This window comes from Globicephala melas, chromosome 6 (genome assembly GCF_963455315.2).
Source record: "Globicephala melas chromosome 6, mGloMel1.2, whole genome shotgun sequence".
Classification (NCBI taxonomy): domain Eukaryota; kingdom Metazoa; phylum Chordata; class Mammalia; order Artiodactyla; family Delphinidae; genus Globicephala; species Globicephala melas.
The window spans coordinates 85,650,777-85,670,944 of record NC_083319.1 but is presented as its reverse complement, the minus strand read 5'-3'; the positions used below and the strand labels follow the sequence as shown (position 1 = coordinate 85,670,944).

At 45.4% G+C, this 20,168-nt stretch overlaps 1 protein-coding gene across 8 annotated transcripts in view; it reads right to left on the bottom strand.

Annotated features, from left to right (window-relative positions):
- DAPK1 (death associated protein kinase 1) overlaps nucleotides 1-20,168 on the bottom strand; it is a 216,967-nt gene that overhangs the window by 6,645 nt on the left and 190,154 nt on the right. For 7 of the 8 annotated variants that reach the window (XM_060301105.2, XM_060301106.2, XM_030832865.2 and 4 more), the window contains 7 exons: nucleotides 19,675-19,863; nucleotides 17,398-17,595; nucleotides 15,748-15,886; nucleotides 14,506-14,626; nucleotides 12,031-12,219; nucleotides 1,803-3,031; nucleotides 531-1,347 (listed from right to left, as the gene is read on the bottom strand). In XM_060301105.2, the coding sequence (XP_060157088.1) occupies nucleotides 1,314-1,347; nucleotides 1,803-3,031; nucleotides 12,031-12,219; nucleotides 14,506-14,626; nucleotides 15,748-15,886; nucleotides 17,398-17,595; nucleotides 19,675-19,863 (2,099 nt within the window). In that variant the 3' untranslated portion in view covers nucleotides 531-1,313. Of the gene's footprint in view, nucleotides 1-530; nucleotides 1,348-1,802; nucleotides 3,032-12,030; nucleotides 12,220-14,505; nucleotides 14,627-15,747; nucleotides 15,887-17,397; nucleotides 17,596-19,674; nucleotides 19,864-20,168 lie in introns of those variants that run through there. The other variant, XM_060301109.2, reaches the window with a different exon arrangement.

The window sequence follows — 20,168 nt, the reverse complement described above, 5'->3', positions numbered from 1 at the left end:
GGGGACACGGGTTCGAGCCCTGGTCTGGGAAGATCCCACATGCCTCGGAGCAACTAAGCTCGTGCACTACAACTACTGAGCCTGCCCTCTAGAGCCTGCGTGCCACAACTACTGAAGCCCGTGTGCCACAACTACTGAAGCCGCATACCTAGAGCCCGTGCTCCGCAACAAGAGAAGCCACCACAATGAAAAGCCTGTGCACCGCAACGAAGAGCAGCCCCCGCTTGCTGCAACTACAGAAAGCCTGCACTAAGCAACAAAGACCCAACGCAGCCAAAAATAAATAAAAATAAAAATAAAAAAATTAAAAAGAAATACATGTGAAATCACCTGAGTTCTTTCTGCTTCCCCACACCATTCCCAACTTTAGTAATAATTAAGTACCTAATAAACTGGGTTGATTTCCACCCCTGAGAGTTTAGGTTTAATCACTTTCTGGACTGGTTTGTCCCACGAGGTGGGGTACTGGCAAATGAAAACAAAACAAAGAAAAAGAATCCCTTTTGAATTAAACACCAACAAACTAATGCAACAAGCAACAGTTTATTTATTAAAAAAAAAAAAAAGGAAAAAAAAAAAGAACTAAAAAGAAAAGAAAACCTTTTTTACTACATCTTATAGATTAAGTAAAAATACCTGTATTAATATATATGTATATACATACTGCATATATATATATACATATGATATAACATTAAAATTACATGCTTCTCAGGACAGAAGAATTAGGACATGTTCCCTTATTTCGATTTAAAACTCTATCACAATTTAAAATCACTGCAAGAAAACTTGCTTCCTTTATTTTCTTTTTGAGACTTCAAGTACAGGAAGTTATCAAACCAGGATCTAAATGTGGAGAACCATCTGCTATGCACAAATGACAACAAACTGCCACAGATCATGAGTCGGGGGTCTTCTGAATTCTCACACAGGTCTTGGCTCCCTAAAACAGTGTCAGCCTTCTACCTGAGATGACAGGGGATGATGAAGCGTGACAGTCTGCAGGTTCCACGTGGATGTTCACACGGACGTTGAAACAAAAGCAAACACAAACATGTCTTATCGTAGCAACAACACTGGCCATGAAATTGCTCTAGAGGAGGTTTCTTTCTCCCCTTTCCTTGTCAAAGGAAACACAAAAATTGCCAAAAAAAAAAAAAAAAAAAACCTCGGGTGCAGCACCTCTGGCGATGATCAGCATACAGCAAGAGACAGAGAGGGAGCGTTTCTTTCGCGACAGCTCCGGGCTGACTTGGATGATTTCAAACACACCCTCTTCTGCAAAAGGCACTCACATATTGTCTGTTTATAAATCATACAGTGGGATTCCTTACATGGGAGTTTTTCCTACAAATATAAAAGAGATAAGCTGAGGACATGGTATAACAAAGAAAAAAGTATAAGAAATACACATTTTGGATAAATGTGCACTTTTTTTTTTAAAAAGGACAATCAATATAATAGTTTAAAAAAATTTCATTGAAAAGTTAGGAATTCCAGTAAAATTATCAGTAAGAAGCAAGGTACTAGAGGATGAGAGATGGAGGGAGGCTAGCTTTTCAAATGGCCAAAGGAAAGGATAGGGTCTGCTCTTAAACTAGAAAGACCCTTCACACACAACGCAATGTGTGAGAGGAGGGAGGTAGTAGCAGAGAAATAGGTGAAGCGGAAGGGAGGGTGGCGTCCTTCGGGATGTGGGCGTAGGAAAGGACGCACCAGAATCTGCAGTGGGAAAGATGGGCTGTGTCCCCCTTGCCTCTGCAGTTGGAAGAGACCCTGCCCAAGCCAAAGGCTGCCCTCACCGGGACACGACCGAGCTAATGGAATTATAAGACGTGCCACTGTTGCAGCTTGAGGCGTAGGCCTCCTGGCCGTTGCCGTCGAGGTTGATTTTGAACACAGAGGACGCCTTCAGTAGGAAGTCCGCCGCATCCCGGCGCCCCAGCTCCCTCAGTTTGGACATGAGGATGCCGACCGTGCTCTCGGGGTAGGAGGTCCATTCCCGGAGCAGGGCGTGGACCGGGCTCGGGAGGAACTCCTTGGGAGACCCGTTATTGGTGTTGTACTTTGCCACAAGGTCGGGGAGACCCAAGTTCATGGCGAGAAGGCACCAGTCCTTCCCCATGGGATCAGGTGGGTCCAGCAGGCGACTGAGTTTCCTCCGGGTCAGGAGGTTCAGATCTGACGCATGGATGTCCATGCCCAGGCTGGCCTGCGAATAGACGTCGTGACAGCCGAAGCACATGATGCTGCTGAAGCTCTCCCTGTACCCGCCCATGGTGTTAGTCAGCGAGGTCTCCTTGAGGGTCTGTGCCCGGAAGAAGTCTCGCGGCTGGTAGATCATGACGGGCTCGTGGTGCTCTCTCAGCTGCTGGGGGCTCAGGTAGTGCTTCACCGTCAGCAGCCCGGGCAGCGTGGTGGCCATGACGTTCTCGATGGTGCTGCACACCGAGTCCAGCAGGAGGCAGCACTTGATCTTTTCCGTCTCCAGACCGCGAACCTGGACCTCGATGCCCTGGCCGTGGTTGACCAGAAGCACCAGCAGCTCGGCCCCACGGTTGGCAATCTTGCAGCCGTTCACCCACAGGCGGATGTCCGCGTCTCCCTCTGCGCTCTGCTGGTGGATCCACCTGCACAGGTTCACCTGCACCTTGTGAAAGATGCCGCACGGGAAGGGCGTGAGGTGCTCCACGGGGACGACGCGCACGCCGCCGTAGACCCGCACCTCGTCCTCCTCATCCGTCCAGGACCGGTGCAGGTTGTCAGTCTTGATCAGGGCGGGGATGTCCACCATGGTACCGCTGCTCAGGTCCCGGGCGCAGATATCCATGGCATCGAGAATCTGCAGCAGCTCCTCCACGTCGCTGTCGGGCACCAGGCGCTGGACGTCCTCCATGGTGTAGCGGCCCCGGTAATGGTGCAGGGCCCGTGGGGTCTCGACGGAGAGCAGCTTCCCCAGAACGTTGGAGCAGAGCCAGCGGGGGTCTAGGAGCAGCACGTCCTGGACGGTTTCACTCTGCATGATGTTGATCTGCCAGAGGGGACAACGGGAAGTCACTCATAGGAACCTAAATGGCCAGATGCTTCAGCTGCTCAGAGCACTAAAGGGCCTGAGCAGGGATGAAATCTGTGCAGATATTGTAAGGATGACTCAGCACATTCATATGGACAGATCTCAAGAATCAGTACTGAGCCAAAAAACCAGCTTGGCAATGCCAGAAGGGAGATTCTGAAAAGACTACCTTTGACCCTTATAAAAGGTCAATGTAATAAAAGACAGAGAGAGAGAGAGAGAGAGAGAGAGGGAGAGAGAGGGGAGCCAAATGCAATGGGTGCGTTTTGACTGGATTCTGACTCCCCAGATAAATACACAAATGAATAAAATTAGCTATAAATGAAATTACTGGGACAAGTGGCAAACACTTGAATGAGGACTATAAATTCAACAATAGTATTATATCAATGTTATGTTTCCAGGAAGTGATAATCAATTATATTGTGGTTATGTGGGAGAATGTCCTTTTCCTTAGGAGGTACAAGCTAAATTTTTTAGGGGTGAAAGGTCATGATGTTTGCAAAGCAAATAAAGAAATAGAAGAGAAAGAGATAAAGCAAAGGTAGCAAAATGTAAACAACTGGTTAAATTAGGTGTCGAGGATATGAGGAGATATTGTACTAGTCTTCTAAGTTCTCTGAATGTTTGAAATTTTTCAAAAAAGATTCAGAATGTTACAATATTAGACTGTTAGGTAAATTTTTAACACACACACATATAAAAAAGGTCTAGAAAGATACGCTACCATGACAGTGGTTGGCCCTGGAGTGGAGAGAGAGGAAAGTGGCGAGAGGTGGCCAAAAGGGACTTAAGCTTTTCCTGTCACATTCATTTCTTTAAAAAGCAGAAGTCAGAAAGAAAAAAGTGGCAACTTTCCCCTTTACAGAACACTTACCCCTCCCTCCCTTCCCTCCCTACTCTGGGCTAGTTCTACAAAGAATGGTGATCCAAGGTGGACTCTGTGCTCACGTGGAGGCTGAGACCCTGGACCTGTTTGCACCAGAAGTACTTTTCTCCCCACAGTCTGGTTTAAATCTTTGAGATGCCTTGTAGATATGATTCTGTTCAAAATTGAGACTTCGAGTGTACATTTCTGGAATGTAGAGCAATATCTACTTAATTTTTGGTAAGGCATTTGGTGGAATACTGCCTGCAATTCAGTCCTAGACACAACTATCTCCTCAGGGTCACAAAAGACAGACTGATAAACTGTCCCGTATTGGAGGAGACTAAGGAGACAGATGACTGAGTGCCGTGTGGAATCCTGAGCCGAAAAAAGACAGGACAACTGATGAAATCTGAAAAGATCCTTAGATTACTTACTAGAGGGCAGGAATAGTACTGGAGGAGGGGCTGGAGGCCGATGAGAATGGGGGACACCTGATTTAGACTTCCCTTCTTTTTTATTCTGCCTTCATTTACTTATTAACGTCTTAAGGGCAAGGAGGGATGTGTTGTCAAATAATGTGGATTAATCACTATGAGCTAGAAAATTACTGGCAAATGCCACAAGGCAAGAGAATACTGTATTAAAAAGAGTGAGTTTATTATTATGGTTACAATATATATTTTTATATCTAGCACTATATTACAAGGTAAGGTTTGATCCCTTGCTTATCCCCACCCTTGGATTCAATCATTTAAAGTACTGCTGGAGAGACCTTCAAGATGGCGGAGGAGTAAGACATGGAGATCACCCTCCTCCCCACAAATACATCAGAAATACATCTACATGTGGAACAACTCCTACAGAACACCTACTGAACGCTGACAGAAGACCTCAGACCTCCCAAAAGGCAAGAAACTCCCCCATGTACCTGGGTAGGGCAAAAGAAAAAAAACAGAGACAAAAGAATAGGGACAGGACCTGCACCTCAGGGATGGAGCTGTGAAGGAGGGAAAGTTTCCACACACTAGGAAGCCCCTTCACTGGAGGAGACAGGGGGTGGGCAGGGGGGAAGCTTCGGAGTCACGGAGAAGCACAGCAAGAGGGGAGCAGAGGGCAAAGTGGAGAGATTCCCGCACAGAGGATCGGGGCCGACCAGCACTCACCAGCCCGAGAGGCTTGTCTGCTCATCCGCTGGGACAGGTGGGGGCTGGGAGCTGAGGCTCGGGCTTCGGAGGTCAGACCCCAGGGAGAGGACTGGGGTTGGCTGAGTGAACGCAGCCTGAAGGGGGCTAGTGCGCCACAGCTAGCCGGGAGGGAGTCCGGGAAAAAGTCTGGACATGCCTAAGAGTCAAGAGACCATTGTTTTGGGGTGCATGAGGAGAGAGGATTCAAAGCACCGCCTAAACGAGCTCCAGAGACGGGAGCGAGCCGCGGCTATCCGCGCGGACCCCAGAGACGGGCATGAGACACTAAGGCTGATGCTGCAGCCAGCAAGAAACCTGTGTGCAAGCACAGGACACTATCCACACCTCCCCTCTCCGGAGCCTGTGCAGCCCGCCACCGCCAGGGTTCCGTGATCCAGGGACAACTTCCCCGGGAGAACACATGGTGCGCCGCAGGCTGTTGCAACGTCACGCCGGCCTCTGCCCACCGCAGGATTGCCCCGTATTCTGTACCCCTCCCTCCCCCTGGCCTGAGTGAGCCAGAGACCCCTAATCAGCTGCTACTTTAACCCTGGCCAGTCTGAGCAAAGAACAGACACCCTCAGGCGACCTACACGCAGAGGCAGGGCCAAACCCAAAGCTGAACCCCAGGAGCTGTGCGAACAAAGAGAAAGGGAAATCTCTCCCAGCAACCTCAGGAGCAGCGGATTAAATCTCCACAATCAACTTGATGTACCCTGCATCTCTGGAATACCTGAATAGACAACGAATCATCCCAAAATTGAGGCGGTGGACTTTGGGAGCAACTGTAGACTTGGGGTTTGGTTTCTGCATCTAATTTGTTTTTGGTTTTATGTTTATTGTAGTTTAGTATTTAGAGTTTATTATCATTGGTAGACTTATTTATTGATTTGGTTGCTCTCTTCCTTTTCTTTTTATATATATATATTTTTTTTCCTTTTTCTTTTTTTGTGAGTGTGTATGTGTATGCTTCTTTGTGTGATTTTGTCTGTACAGCTTTGCTTTTACCATTTGTCCTAAGGGTTCTGTCTATTCTTTTCTTTTTTAGTATAGTTTTTAGTGCTTGTTATCATTGGTGGATTTGATTTTTTGGTTGCTCTCTTCTTTCTTTCTTTTTTTGAATATTACTTAAAATTGTTTTAAAATTTTTAATAAATTTTTTTATTTTAATGACTTTATTTTCCTTCCTTCCTCCCTCGCTCCCTCCCTCTCTCCCTTCCTTCCTTCCTTTCTTTTTTTTGTGCCTTTTCTTCTGAGCCGTGTGGCTGACTTGGTGCTCTGGACTGGGTGTCAGGCCTGTGCCTCTGAGGTGGGAGAGCCGAGTTCAGGACATTGGTGCACCAGAGACCTCCCAGCTCCACATAATATCAACCGGCGAAAGCTCTCCCAGAGATCTCCATCTCAACGCTAAGACCCAGCTCCACTCAATGACCAGCAAGCTCCAGGGCTGGATACCCTCTGACAAACAACTAGCAAGACAGGAACACAAACCCACCCATCAGCAGAGAGGCTGCCTAAAATCATAATAAGTCCACAAACACCCCAAAACACACCACCAGAAGTGGACCTGCCCACCAGAAAGACAAGATCCAGCCTCATCCACCAGAACACAGGGACTAGTCCCCTCCACCAGGAAGCCTACACAACCCACTGAACCAACCTTAGCCACTGGGGGCAGACACCAAAAACAACAGGAACTATGAACCTGCAGCCTGCGAAAAGGGGACCCCAAACACAATAAGTTAAGAAAAATGAGAAGACAGAGAAACACACAGCAGATGAAGGAGCAAGGTAAAAACCCACCAGATCAAACAAATGAAGAGGGAATAGGCAGTCTACCTGAAAAAGAATTCAGAGTAATGATAGTAAAGATGATCCAAAATCTTGGAGATAGAATGGAGAAAATGCAAGAAACGTTGAACAAGGACCTAGAAGAACTAAAGAGCAAACAAACGATGATGAACAACACAATAAGTGAAATTCAAAATTCTCTAGAAGGGATCAATAGCAGAATAACTGAGGCAGAAGAACGGATAAGTGACCTGGAAGATAAAATACTGGCGATAACTACCGCAGAGCAGAATAAAGAAAAAAAAAAAAGAAAAGAACTGAGGACAGACTCAGAGACCTCTGGGACAACATTAAACGCACCAACATTCGAATTATAGGGGTCCCAGAAAAAGAAGAGAAAAAGAAAGGGACTGAGAAAATATTTGAAGAGATTATAGTTGAAAACTTCCCTAATATGGGAAAGGAAATAGTTAATCAAGTTCAGGAAGCACAGAGCGTCCCAAACAGGATAAACCCAAGGAGAAACACTCCAAGACACATATTAATCAAACTGTCAAAAATTAAATACAAAGAAAAAATATTAAAAGCAGCAAGGGAAAAACAACAAATAACATACAAAGAAATTGCCAAAAGGTTAACAGCTGATCTTTCAGCAGAAACTCTGCAAGCCAGAGGGAGTGGCAGGACATATTTAAAGTGATGAAAGGGAAAAACCTACAACCAAGTTTACTCTACCCAGCAAGGATCTCATTCAGATTCGACAGAGAAATTAAAACCTTTAGAGACAAGCAAAAGCTAAAAGAATTCAGCACCACCAAACCAGCTTTACAACAAATACTAAAGGAACTTCTCTAGACAGGAAACACAAGAGAAGGAGAAGACCTGCAATAACAAACCCAAAACAATTAAGAAAATGGGAATAGGAACATACATATCGATAATTACCTTAAATGTAAATGGATTAAATGCTCCAACCAAAAGACACAGACTGGCTGAATGGATACAAAAACAAGACCCGTATATATGCTGTCTACAAGAGACCCACTTCAGACCTAGTGACACATACAGACTGAAAGTGAGGGGATGGAAAAAGCTATTCCATGAAAATGGAAATCAAAAGAAAGCTGGAGTAGCAATTCTCATATCAGACAAAATAGACTTTAATATAAAGACTATTACAAGAGACAAAGAAGGACACTGCATAATGATCAAGGGATCAATCCAAGAAGAAGATATAACAACTGTAAATATTTATGCACCCAACATAGGAGCACCTCAATACATAAGGCAAATGCTAACAGCCATAAAGGGGAAATCGACAGTAACACTATCATAGTAGGGGACTTTAACATTCCACTCTCACCAACGGACAGATAGTCCAAAATGAAAATAAGTAAGGAAACACAAGCTTTAAATGATACATTAAACAAGATGGACTTAATTGATATTTATAGGACATTCTACCCAAAAACAAGAGAATACACTTTCTTCTCAAGTGCTCATGGAACATTCTCCAGGATAGATCATATCTTAGGTCACAAATCAAGCCTTGGTAAATTTAAGAAAATTGAAATCATGTCAAGTATGTCTTCCGACCACAATGATATCAATTACAGGAAAAAATCTGTAAAGAATACAAACACATGAAGGCTAAACAATACACTGCTAATTAACGAAGAGATCACTGATGAAATCAAAGAGGAAATCAAAAAATACCTAGGAACAAATGACAATGAAAACAGGATGATCCAAAACCTATGGGATGCAGGAAAAGCAGTTCTAAGAGGGAGGTTTATAGAAATACAATCCTACCTCAAGAAACAAGAAACATCTTAAATTAACAAGCTAACCTTACACCTAAAGCAATTAGAGAAAGAAGAACAAAAAACCCCAAAGTTAGAAGAAGGAAAGAAATCATAAAGATCAGATCAGAAATAAATGAAAAAGAAATGAAGGAAATGATAGCAAAGATCAGTAAAACTAAAAGCTGGTTCTTTGAGAAGATAAACAAACTTGATAAACCTTTAGGCAGATTCATCAAGAAAAAAGAGGAGAAGACTCAAATCAATAGAATTAGAAATGAAAAAGGAGAAGTAACAACTGACACAGCAGAAATACAAAGGATCATGAGAGATTACTACAAGCAACTATATGCCAATAAAATGGACAACCTGGAAGAAATGGACAAATTCTTAGAAATGAACAACTTTCTGAGACTGAACCAGGAAGAAATAGAAAATATGAACAGACCAATCACAAACTGACATTGAGACTGTGATTAAAAATCTTCCAACAAACAAAAGCCCAGGACCAGATGGCTTCACAGGCGAATTCTATCAAACATTTAGAGGAGAGCTAACACCTATCCTTCTCAAACTCTTTCAAAATATAGCAGAGGGAGGAACACTCCCAAACTCATTCTACGAGGCCACCATCACCCTGATACCTAAACCAGACCAAGATGTCACAAAGAAAGAAAACTACAGGCCAATTATCACTGATGAACATAGATGCAAAAATCCTCAACAAAATACTAGCAAAGAGAATCCAACAGCACATTAAAAGGATCATACACCATGATCAAATGGGGTTTATTCCAGGAATGCAAGGATTCTTCAATATACGCAAATCAATCAATGTGATAAAGTATATTAACAAACTGAAGGAGAAAAAAAATATGATCATCTCAGTAGATGCAGAAAAAGCTTTTGACAAAATTCAACACCCATTTATGATAAAAAACCCTTCAGAAAGTAGGCACAGAGGGAACTTAGCTCAACATAATAAAAGCCATATATGACAAACCCACAGCCAACATCATCCTCAATGGTGAAAAACTGAAACCATTTCCTCTAAGCTCAGGAAAAAGACAAGGTTGTCCACTCTCACCACTATTATTCAACATAATTTTGGAAGTTTTAGCCACAGCAATCAGAGAAGAAAAAGAAGTAAAAGGAATCCAAGACAGAAAAGAAGAAGTAAAGCTGTCACTGTTTGAGGATGATATGACAGTATACACAGAGAATCCTAAAGATGCTACCAGAAAACTACTAGAGCTAATCAACGAATTTGGTAAAGTAGCAGGATACAAAGTTAATGCACAGAAATCTCTTGCATTCCTATATACTAAGGAATGAAATACCTAGGAATAAACCTACCTAAGGAGACAAAAGACCTGTATGCAGAAAACTATAAGACACTGATGAAAGAAAAAAGATGATACAAACAGATGGAGAGATATACCATGTTCTTGGATTGGAAGAATCAACATTGTGAAAATGACTATACTACCCAAAGCAATCTACAGATTCAATGCTTAACATCACTAGTCATTAGAGAAATGCAAATCAAAACCACAATGAGGTATCACCTCACACCAGTCAGAATGGTCATCATCAAAAAATCTACAATCAATAAATGCTGGAGAGGGTGTGGAGAAAAGGGAACCCTCTTGCACCGTTTGTGGGAATATAGATTTATACAACCACTATGGAGAACAGTATGGAGGTTCCTTAAAAAACTGAAAATAAACTACCACACGACCCAGGAATCTCATTACTGGGCATATACCTTGAGAAAACCAAAATTCAAAAAGAGTCATGTACCACAATGTTCACTGCAGCTCTATTTACAATAGCCAGGACATGGGAGCAACCTAAGTGTCCATCGACAGATGAATGGATAAAGAAGATGTGGCACATATATACAATGGAGTATTACTCAGCCATAAAAAGAAACGAAATTGAGTTATTTGTAGTGAGGTGGATGGACCTAGAGTCTGTCATACAGAGTGAAGTAAGTCAGAAAGAGAAAAACAAATACCGTATGCTAACACACATATATGGAATCTAAAAAAAAAAAAGAAAATCGTTCTGAAGAACCTAGGGGCAGGACAGCAATAAAGACGCAGACGTAGAGAATGGACTTGAGGACATGGGGAGGGGGAAGGGTAAGCTAGGACGAGTGGCATGGACATATATATACACTACCAAATGTAAAATAGATAGCTAGTGGGAAGCAGCCGCATACCACAGGGAGATTAGCTCCGTGCTTTGTGACCACCTAGAGGGGTGGTATAGGGAGGGCGGGAGGGAGATGCAAGAGGGAGGGGATATGGGGGTATATGTATACATATAGCTGATTCACTCTGTTATAAAGCAGAAAATAACACAGCATTGTAAAGCAATTATACTCCAATAAAGATGTTACCAAAAAAAAAAAAAAAAAAGTACTGCTGGAGGGGCCAGTAGATTAGCCGGTAGTTTCATTGGAATTTAAAGACTGACACAATCACTGCTTGAGGCTCTAGTTTTTAAGGTCGCTGGCTTCTTGATTCAAGTAGAATTTCAAACCTATGTAATCCATGGCCAAGGGCCACACATGGCACCTGAGACTGGGCAGGGAAGCTTCTGGTTTGCAAAATTCCTGGAACTGCTTCTGGTTTTTCATAATCAGAACTGTCTTAGCCCATACTAGCTTACACTGTCTCCTGATTTCACATGATGGAAGAACGTGAAGGCTATGCCCCGTTGAGAGGAACAGGCAGCATATGAAGCAATTAGAACAGGGTTCCCAAACTGCACCCCAGAGCTGAACCAGGAAGAGAGATTCCTATCTCTTGGTCATTTCTGGGGATCACTGCTTGCCGTGTCTTAGTGTCTCCACACGTTCTCTCCCTGAAGATACGTCACTACTATTTCTTGATTGTCTGTGAGCCCAAGAGGTCTGTTTGGAGCTGATACACTCCATGGAGAGCAGCCATCCTGAAGGCTGCAGGAATCACAGCTAAGCATCAGCTGCCCCAGGGAGAGAGAGGAGAGGCCCCGTCACCCAGTGTAGCAGGAACTGTGCTCCCAAACTAAGAGAAGCCGGAAAACAAACCAACCAAAGCAAGACGAAACAACAGCTCTTAAGGTGAACAGGAGAGCAAAGAACTGCAGTTCGGGGAATCACTGGAGCCTTCCTGTGATAGTCGCACGTCTGGAAACATCATGGGTAGTGGGCAGTTGCCACTCGGCCTCCGCAGCTCAGCCCACTGCTCAGCCCACTCAGACACTGGAAATGCATCCCAGGGCCCCCTCCCAGACCCTTGCCAGGGCTGGAGCCCTCACCTCGCCGGCACTGTGGAGCTGCTGGGCGATGCGCCGGAGGTCCACCTCGCTGGCCAGGGGGTTCAGCTGGTCCTGCACGTCGTACACAAACTGCTGCAATGACATCAGCTGGTTGGGCCCGTTGAGCTTCCTCCAGGAGGGCAGGGTGGAGATGATTTTCTCACACAGGTGAGTCATTGGAGGGCAGACCTAGAACATGCAGTACAGGCAGGTCAACGCACAGCTGTGGGGACTCAGGAGGAGCCGGCACAAAACGATGCCGCTCACATCTGCACTGTTGCATGTAATTCTTCGGATGCGCCAGTGATTTTTGGTTAAGTACTGGGGCAGTTTTGTTTTTTCAGTGTTGCCTTTAAGCAGAATCTATTTAACAAATATAAAATTTTATAGAGGCTTTCATTTCCACTGCTCGTCTTAAATAGATGGCAAGGATTCACAAAAAATGGCTTTGGCATTGTGGACTCAATTAACTAACGTTCACGAAGTCCTAATGTTTTCCTCCCTCCCTCTCTTGGAGTGAGGGTTTCAGCCAGGTGATGGCCGCTTTATGAACAAAGAGACAGGAAAAGAGAGTATCATTATCAATATTAGATGGCTTTTTACCAGTAAATTAGGTATTCATGGGGATTACTGTTGAAATATTTCAAATTTGAGTAATTCTTGGTAATTGGCTTGAAATGAGTTTTTAAGCTCTTAACTTGGTTAAATAAATCAGTCTATGTTACAGACTCATAATCAGCACACTTTCCTAGTTAAAAACGCCACGAGCCATACACTGCACTGCATCATTAATCAGGCAGTCCCTTCTCGAATCTCATCTTTTACACCCCCTAAATTCCACTCGCTATTCAACGAACAATATTCCCAGGGATAAAGGCAGTTTGTTTGGTGAGCTTCATCTGCCTGACCACAGAAGTTGGGGGTGTGCGGGATGTGAAGCAGACATCATGCCACACCCCAGCTCAAGACTTTTCAGGGAGCACAGGCCCTCATCCCACCTGGTGAGCAGGCGCTGAGCCAGCCACAGACCACTGTTCCCGATCGCCACCCACTGGTTTCCGTGACCAGGTTCTCCAAAGCCCTCTAGGCTTTACCCTGCCCACTGACTCTGCCGTAGCGTACCCCCCTTTAGAAAGCGAGGGTCAAGCTTCACGAGAGAGGAGAGGGTTCCTGAAAATTCCAAAAGCATGTCTAGAACTGGAGCCTGGTATTGTAAGCACAGCACTTCTATCAGGCAAACGGTGAGTTATTACTAAAGACGGCACCTGCCATGCAGGGGAGCGAGAGCCATGTCCTCCTTGTTACACTCGAGCTTCGAAGCAGGAACAGTCCCTGGAGCATTTTGTTTTAGGAGTTTTCCATTGGGATATTTGCCCATGTCTTACCCATTTCAGACAGCTTTTTGAATATTATGGATAGCAACCTTTTATACGCCAGGTGCATTGAGAATATTTTTTCCCCAATCTATCTCACCTTTTAACTTTGTTTATGGAATTTATTGGCCAGAAAAATCTTCTATGTTGTCAAATGTATTTGACAAAATATTGGTGTATTTTCTTTGAAAACTTCTGAGGTTTTCTAACTTGGCTGAAAAGGTTTCTCAAAGCACTTCTAAGTTATTTTAAAAATAAATGATCTTGCATTTCCATCAAGATATTACTTTATTTTTTACATTTAAAAGCTTTAATTTGCCTACAGTCTATTTTTGCGCTATGTAGTAAGCAGGAGTTCAACCTCACTTCCTTCTAGGCAAACAGCCAGGTGTGCCAGATCATTTATTAAATAAACATTTTCTCCATTAACTTTAAATAACATCTATGTTGTCTATTAAATTTCTGCAGATGTTCTGATTTACTTCGACACTCACTAATCTATTCCAGTTATTTATTGGTTTATTGATTACAGAGCCTTTATAACATGTTTCATTTATTCTTCTATTGAAATTTTAAGACAAAAACCCAATCTCCTCAACCCCATTCAGATGCTGACTGGAACTGTATGAAGTTTATATAACTTGGGAAAATGAAACACTTAGTAATAAAGTCTTGCCATCCAAGAACACCACCTTATTCCATTTGGACAGCTATTATGTTATGCTCTTCAGTGAATTTTGTTGGTGACTGTTTTCTTACTTTTCTGCATTTCCCAAATATTTCACAATAAGTCACTTTTGCATTGCTTTTGTAATTTCTAACAAACAATTTTACTTTTACACAAACAACCCAAACTGTCAGAATTTCATATACTCTAACCTTGCCCATAACAATGCTTCATCTCATGGCCATCTCTCCTTGTTTCTCTACTCTTCCTTCCTTACCCCAGGGTAACAGGATAAAAACATGGCCATGCAGACACCGCGTACTGGGTCCCATGAAAACCAGACCAAACCCAGAGGGCCACACAAAGAGGCCCAACTCCTGGGTCACTGGATGGTCCAGGGGAAGGTTGGGTCCAGCCCTCCCCAGGTATACTCACCGAAACAATCTGGCTCCGTATTTCTTGCAGGTGATTTCGAAGTACCTTCATGTCCTTAGACCCAGAAGCCCCGGCATCCAGAACGAACAGCTTATTTGAAATGTGAAGATCGTTCCCAAACCTAAGGAAAGAGCAGTGACCTCCTCAGAGTGACGCAGTCTCACCGGGTGTTTCCACAGAGGGCCAGGCTCCTGCTGGCCCAAAAGGTTGGTGGGAGGCAAGGAAGTTCTGGTGGCCTTGTAGAGACACCCCACACCTGCTGTTGGCTGGACTCTGTAACGTCACCCTGGGGTGGAGGCCTGGGGACACCGCCTGCTCCGGGTGCAGACAGGTGCCCCAGCTTCCACAAAACGGGGGAAACAGCTTCCCCCGATGCAGGAAAGGGGAGGCCTAATGCACTCACTTTACACGGCAGAAGAAGAGATGCTTCTGCAGGTTGATGGAGTGAGAACAGAGGGATGAGTATGAAATAACACCTTAGATCTAAAATATTAGTAGAAGCCCTATTTCTCACATCAGGAAGATAACAGAGAAGGGTTGTCAGTTGATAAACCAAGAATTCACATTACCAGCATATTAAATAGAACTGCAGGTTCAAACTGTTTTGGGGATAGACACTAAGTAAAAATAGATACGTTTACATTGTGATTCTGTGCACATCCATATTTATAAGTGAAAAAGAAGTTCTCCAAAAATACTTGATACAAAATGTACTCTGATACTTTCCATCACGTCCTTCTCCCCTCCACTCCACTCCAGACCTCCTAAATGAATTTCATGATCCACTAGCAGGTTGCAAGTTACATTCTGAGAAATACTGATGGATGTTCTCACCAAAAAAAAAAAAAAAAAAAAAAAAGATAAATGGGTGAGGTGACGGATACGTTAATTAATGAGATGGAGAGAATCCCTTCACATTGTACACACACATCAAATCGCCGCTTCATACAATTTAAATATCTTACAATTTCACTTGTCAATTATTCCTCCCTAGAGCTGAAAAAAAATACATCAAACAACTAAAAGGAGTTACCTCTGGGCAGGGGTACTCGGGGGCGAGGACAGAAGTGAGAAGGCTGCTGATTTTTATTATGTGCCCTTTACTTCTGTTCGATTTGTTATTATGTGTATTTGGTAAAAGAAATTCGACCAAGCCAAAGAGGTCTTTCAGTTCTTTAATTCCTTTCTCTGGGTCACATGACTTTGGCTGTATCACCCCTGAAGATGCAGCAGCTGACTTACCTATTCCTGACCTCTTTCAGCAACGAGGTGTCTTTGTCATATCCGAACTCGCCTCCAGCTGGACGAGGAATGTTCATGATGTCGGCGTGGGTGGCCACCAGGACAACTCGGAGTGGGTTCTTCAGCTTGCCGCCAAAGGCTGAGGGCAGAGAGCAAGCCGTTTCACAGGTGGGTCCTCCATCCTGCCCAGCTGAGGTTGCGTGCTCTGCCTGAGGCCTGGGCCGTCTCGCCAGGTGGACATGCAACTTTGCCCGCAGACCCGAGGGCCCCAGGCCTGCTGCTAGGAGTGACCTCTGGAAGGCCTAGGCCTGGCCCAGAATGGAATGAGCCTATTTCCTGGGCCTCCGGGAAGATTGCTCAGAAGTGGAGTAGAAGCGACCACAGGGCATAAGGCAGCTTCTCAGATCTTCCTCCAAATAGGCCTTGTTTGCATGGTGAGGAGATGACCAGGGGGACACCCTTTACGAGACAAGAGCAAGCCCGCTGAATGCAGCACCAGCACAGAAATGGCTCAGAAGGGAGACTCCTGCAGTTCACACAGGCAGAGAGCCTCTCACTTATGGGCATGTTTAAAACGAAAACATGAAAAAGAATGAGAAAGAAAGAGGCAAGGGCTTCCCTGATGGCGCAGTGGTTGAGAGTCCGCCTGCCGATGCAGGGGACATGGGTTCGTGCCCCGGTCCGGGAAGATCCCACATGCCGCGGAGCGGCTGGGCCCGTGGGCCATGGCCGCTGAGCCTGCGCGTCCGGAGCCTGTGCTCTGCAACGGGAGAGGCCACAACAGTGAGAGGCCTGCGTACCGCAAAAAAAAAAAGAGGCAAAATTGGAGGTACTCTGAGGGGAATTAGCCCAATTTATTTTATTATTGTAAGTTTTTCAAAAACGAAATGACTGCTGAGTTTTGCATTTCATCAGGGAAGGCTGCTGCTTTTTTTGTATGAAAAGAAGAAAATAAGTCTGTCCATGCTGTCTTTTCCTTTAGGGATAAGGCTAAGATAATGCATTCAGTTAACACAGTTCCTTTTCCTTCTTTCTTTCTTTCTTTTTTTTTTTTTTTTTTTGCGGTACGTGGGCCTCTCACTGTTGTGTCCTCTCCCGCTGCGGAGCACAGGCTCTGGACGCGCAGGCTCAGCGGCCATGGCTCAAGGGCCCAGCCGCTCCACGGCATGTGGGATCTTCCCGGACCGGGGCATGAACCCGTGTCCCCTGCATCGGCAGGCAGACTCCCAACCACTGCGCCACCAGGGAAGCCCCCTTTTCTTTCATTTTTGATGGAAATACAGAACGAAGGAGAGCTCATTCTATTAATTATGTACCCATTAGGTAAGGCACAGTAGCTGTCAAAGAGGTATTCCACTTTGCACCTAACAAAAATGACCACAGCCCTAAAATATAGAAAGAAAGCAAGAAATGGTTCTCAAGGAATTGCTCAGAATTGAGTCTTTGTGGCAGAAATATGCAATCATGAAAGAACTTGCAGAACAAAAAAAACAGCTGAGCCCTAGGAAACTTCCAGAGTTGAAATCTCCTGATAGGAAGGAGGAACAAGGGTGCCCGCAGCTGTTGGCCACAAGCTGTTGGATCCGGGCGTGACCAGGGTGTGAGGTCAGCAGGAAGGGCACGCCCTCCCTGAGGGGCACCTCGGCTTACCTATGGGTTCTTCAACCGGGACAAGAGACTTCAGAAAACTGAGCCAGAAAACCACTTGATTCAGCTGGATCTCGTAGGGTTCTTCTAGACTGAAAACGATGACATGGATGGACGTGGGATCATTTGCAGCAAAATAGTCATAACAGCAGAAGTATACAGGATTTCCAGAGAACTCCCACACACTGAAATCGCCAACGCCTACAGAGAAAAAGAAAAAGAAAGATTATGATTGTGAAACACCACCACCAAATTTCAATCACAGTTTTTCTCAGCACTTTAGGGATGACCAGTAGGGACAGTGACATTCATCTATTTATTTATGCATCTACTTAAGTATAGATCTACATACGGAATATTTACATTTCCCTATTTCTTATGTCTATGTCTGTTTTTACATCCATGCCTTTTATAATATCTATATCCATAAACCTACTTATATCTGTATCTGCTTATCAATTTTCCTTAATGCCTTCATTATTGTATCTGTATGTCTATCTCTAGCACATCTACTTATAATACCGCAGAGTGGTACACACACACACACACACACACACACACACAACACCCCACACACATGTGTGTATATGCACGCCTATAAGCATACATGGAAAGGTGTACGTGGACACATATATTATGTTTTTCACCCCCAAATATTGGTATATTCACTATGAAATGTAACCTTAATTTTGGTTAAACGGTCACTAAATTCACCTTCCACAGGTGAGTGAGAGACCTGTTTTGGTCGGTCAGAAGGGAGCAGGGTGCCGTGCACAGGTGTAAGGTGCAGTAATTGATGAGTGGCTTTGCACAGGAAGGATGTAAGAGGAGCTGTGAGGAAATTGGGTCCAAGAGGCCACCTCTGCTGGGGAGGTGGCCGAAGGGGCGGGGGGAGGAAGGCTGTGGGTGTGGGTAGGGGGGCAGCTACTCTCCCACTCTCCCACACAGGAGCTCTGGGGATGGCTGCTTTTCCCGCAAGTCTCACGGGTGAGATTCTGACCTGGAGTTCCTAGGCACCCGGAACCTCCTGATGACTGTGCAGACACATGGACACAGTCACCTCTATGCTGCCACATCCCACCAGGTCAGTGACCACCCACCCACTGGCCTCTGGGAAGCCAGGCAGGACCACTTATGTTATAGGATTTCAGGCTCCCTTTCCCTAATTTTTCCCCTTGGTGCTTATCCTGTGCCAGAAATTCTGCAGTTGAGAGTCATTTTGGAAGATCCATAGGGCTTTTCTAGAGCACAGGCGCTCCTGGGGAGCATGGCCCTCTAAGTCTGGCAGCTAAGGCCTTAGTGTGAATAGTTCTGGAACACAGAAATAGGCCCTTTGAGCTTGGGGAGCACTGCGAGGGACGTGGGATGGGGATAATGCCAGGGGAGGACGAAGGATGAGGGTAGGGGTGATGGGTGCTCTCCCTATGCTGCGGGGCCAGCTTTGCTCCTGGCAGCTCAGAGAACACTCAGCTTTTAAGACAGCAGAATGCACACGGACTTTTATTCTATTTCATTAGGGTCCCTGGCCCAGCAGCAGCATCACCAAGAAACTCCCCAGATGGGATGAATCAGACGCTCGAGGGCGGGCTGGCAAGTCTGTGTTTTCACGTGCCCTCCAGGGGATTTGTGCCTACGCTGGAGTCTAAGAACCACTGCTTTAGGTAAACACCCTGAGTATTCTATTTTTCACTGGGTTTAGTATAATAAAAGGGCCTTCATGAAGTTGCTCCCAATTTCCACTTTTTGAGAGCCTCTCCCTGCTAGACATCATACTAGGACCTTCAATAAACACGAGCTCATAAAATCCTCACAGCCGTGGGAACTCGGCCTCAGAGAAACTGCTCTATCCCTGCTCCGGACCGTGTCTCGAAGAGGCTTGTGTTCCAGTGCCTTGGGCCCAGCTGGGGCCCCTGGGAGCTCCGGGGGAGCAGCCCTTGTGTTTCGCACTCGAGTATGTCAAAAAGCTAGTGGGACCGTATTTTATGAGATTTCCCATCCAAGTGGAAGTTCGGCAGTACTTTAAAAAATGTACTAATGTACTCAAGTCATTTATTAAGCACCTCTGTGTGCCCAGTGCTCTGCCAGGTGCTGGGGACACCAGGGGGTTTAGTTTTACTTTTTGGGGCTGTTAACCGGCCCTGCTTCAGTCCTGGGTCACTCCCAACATCACTCTGTGCTGGCCCTTCTTCCAACCTTTGTGCGGCTGTGATGGACGCCCGCTGGGCCAGGCTCCCCGGGGGAAGCTCGAGGTCCTTCCCATTTGGGGTGGGAGAGCCATACCGTTCAAATAGGCGTTCTGGATGTCGATGGCCTTTGTGGACTGGTCATCGGCGGAGCAGTGCGGGTGGTGGGACGGGGCCCCGAACACCTCTAGCATCCCCTTGGTGAGGCCCGGCTCGAACATCATGCTGCGGCTCCTGACGTTCACATTCTCACAGCCCGGGTACAGGTTGTTGATGCTCACGGACACTGCAGGCCAGAGAGCAAGCACGTTAGACCTTGCCCCCTGCCCTCCTTCCCAGACTTTGCCCTCTGCCCTTGCCCCACCCCTGCTTCAGCCTGCTTTGTGCGTGTGCCTCTCGCCTATGCTGGGCAGCAATGTTTCCCAGGGACACTGTGTTGATTGTTTGCTTCACCTCCCGCATCCTTTCCTGCGCTGCTCTGTGTCCCGAGAGGCTAACCCCATGGACTGCATCTCCTAGGCTTGCTTGCCATTCGCCTCCGGTGAGGGTCCACCTATGGGAGGCACAGTAGAGGCTGGGAGGAGAGAAAGG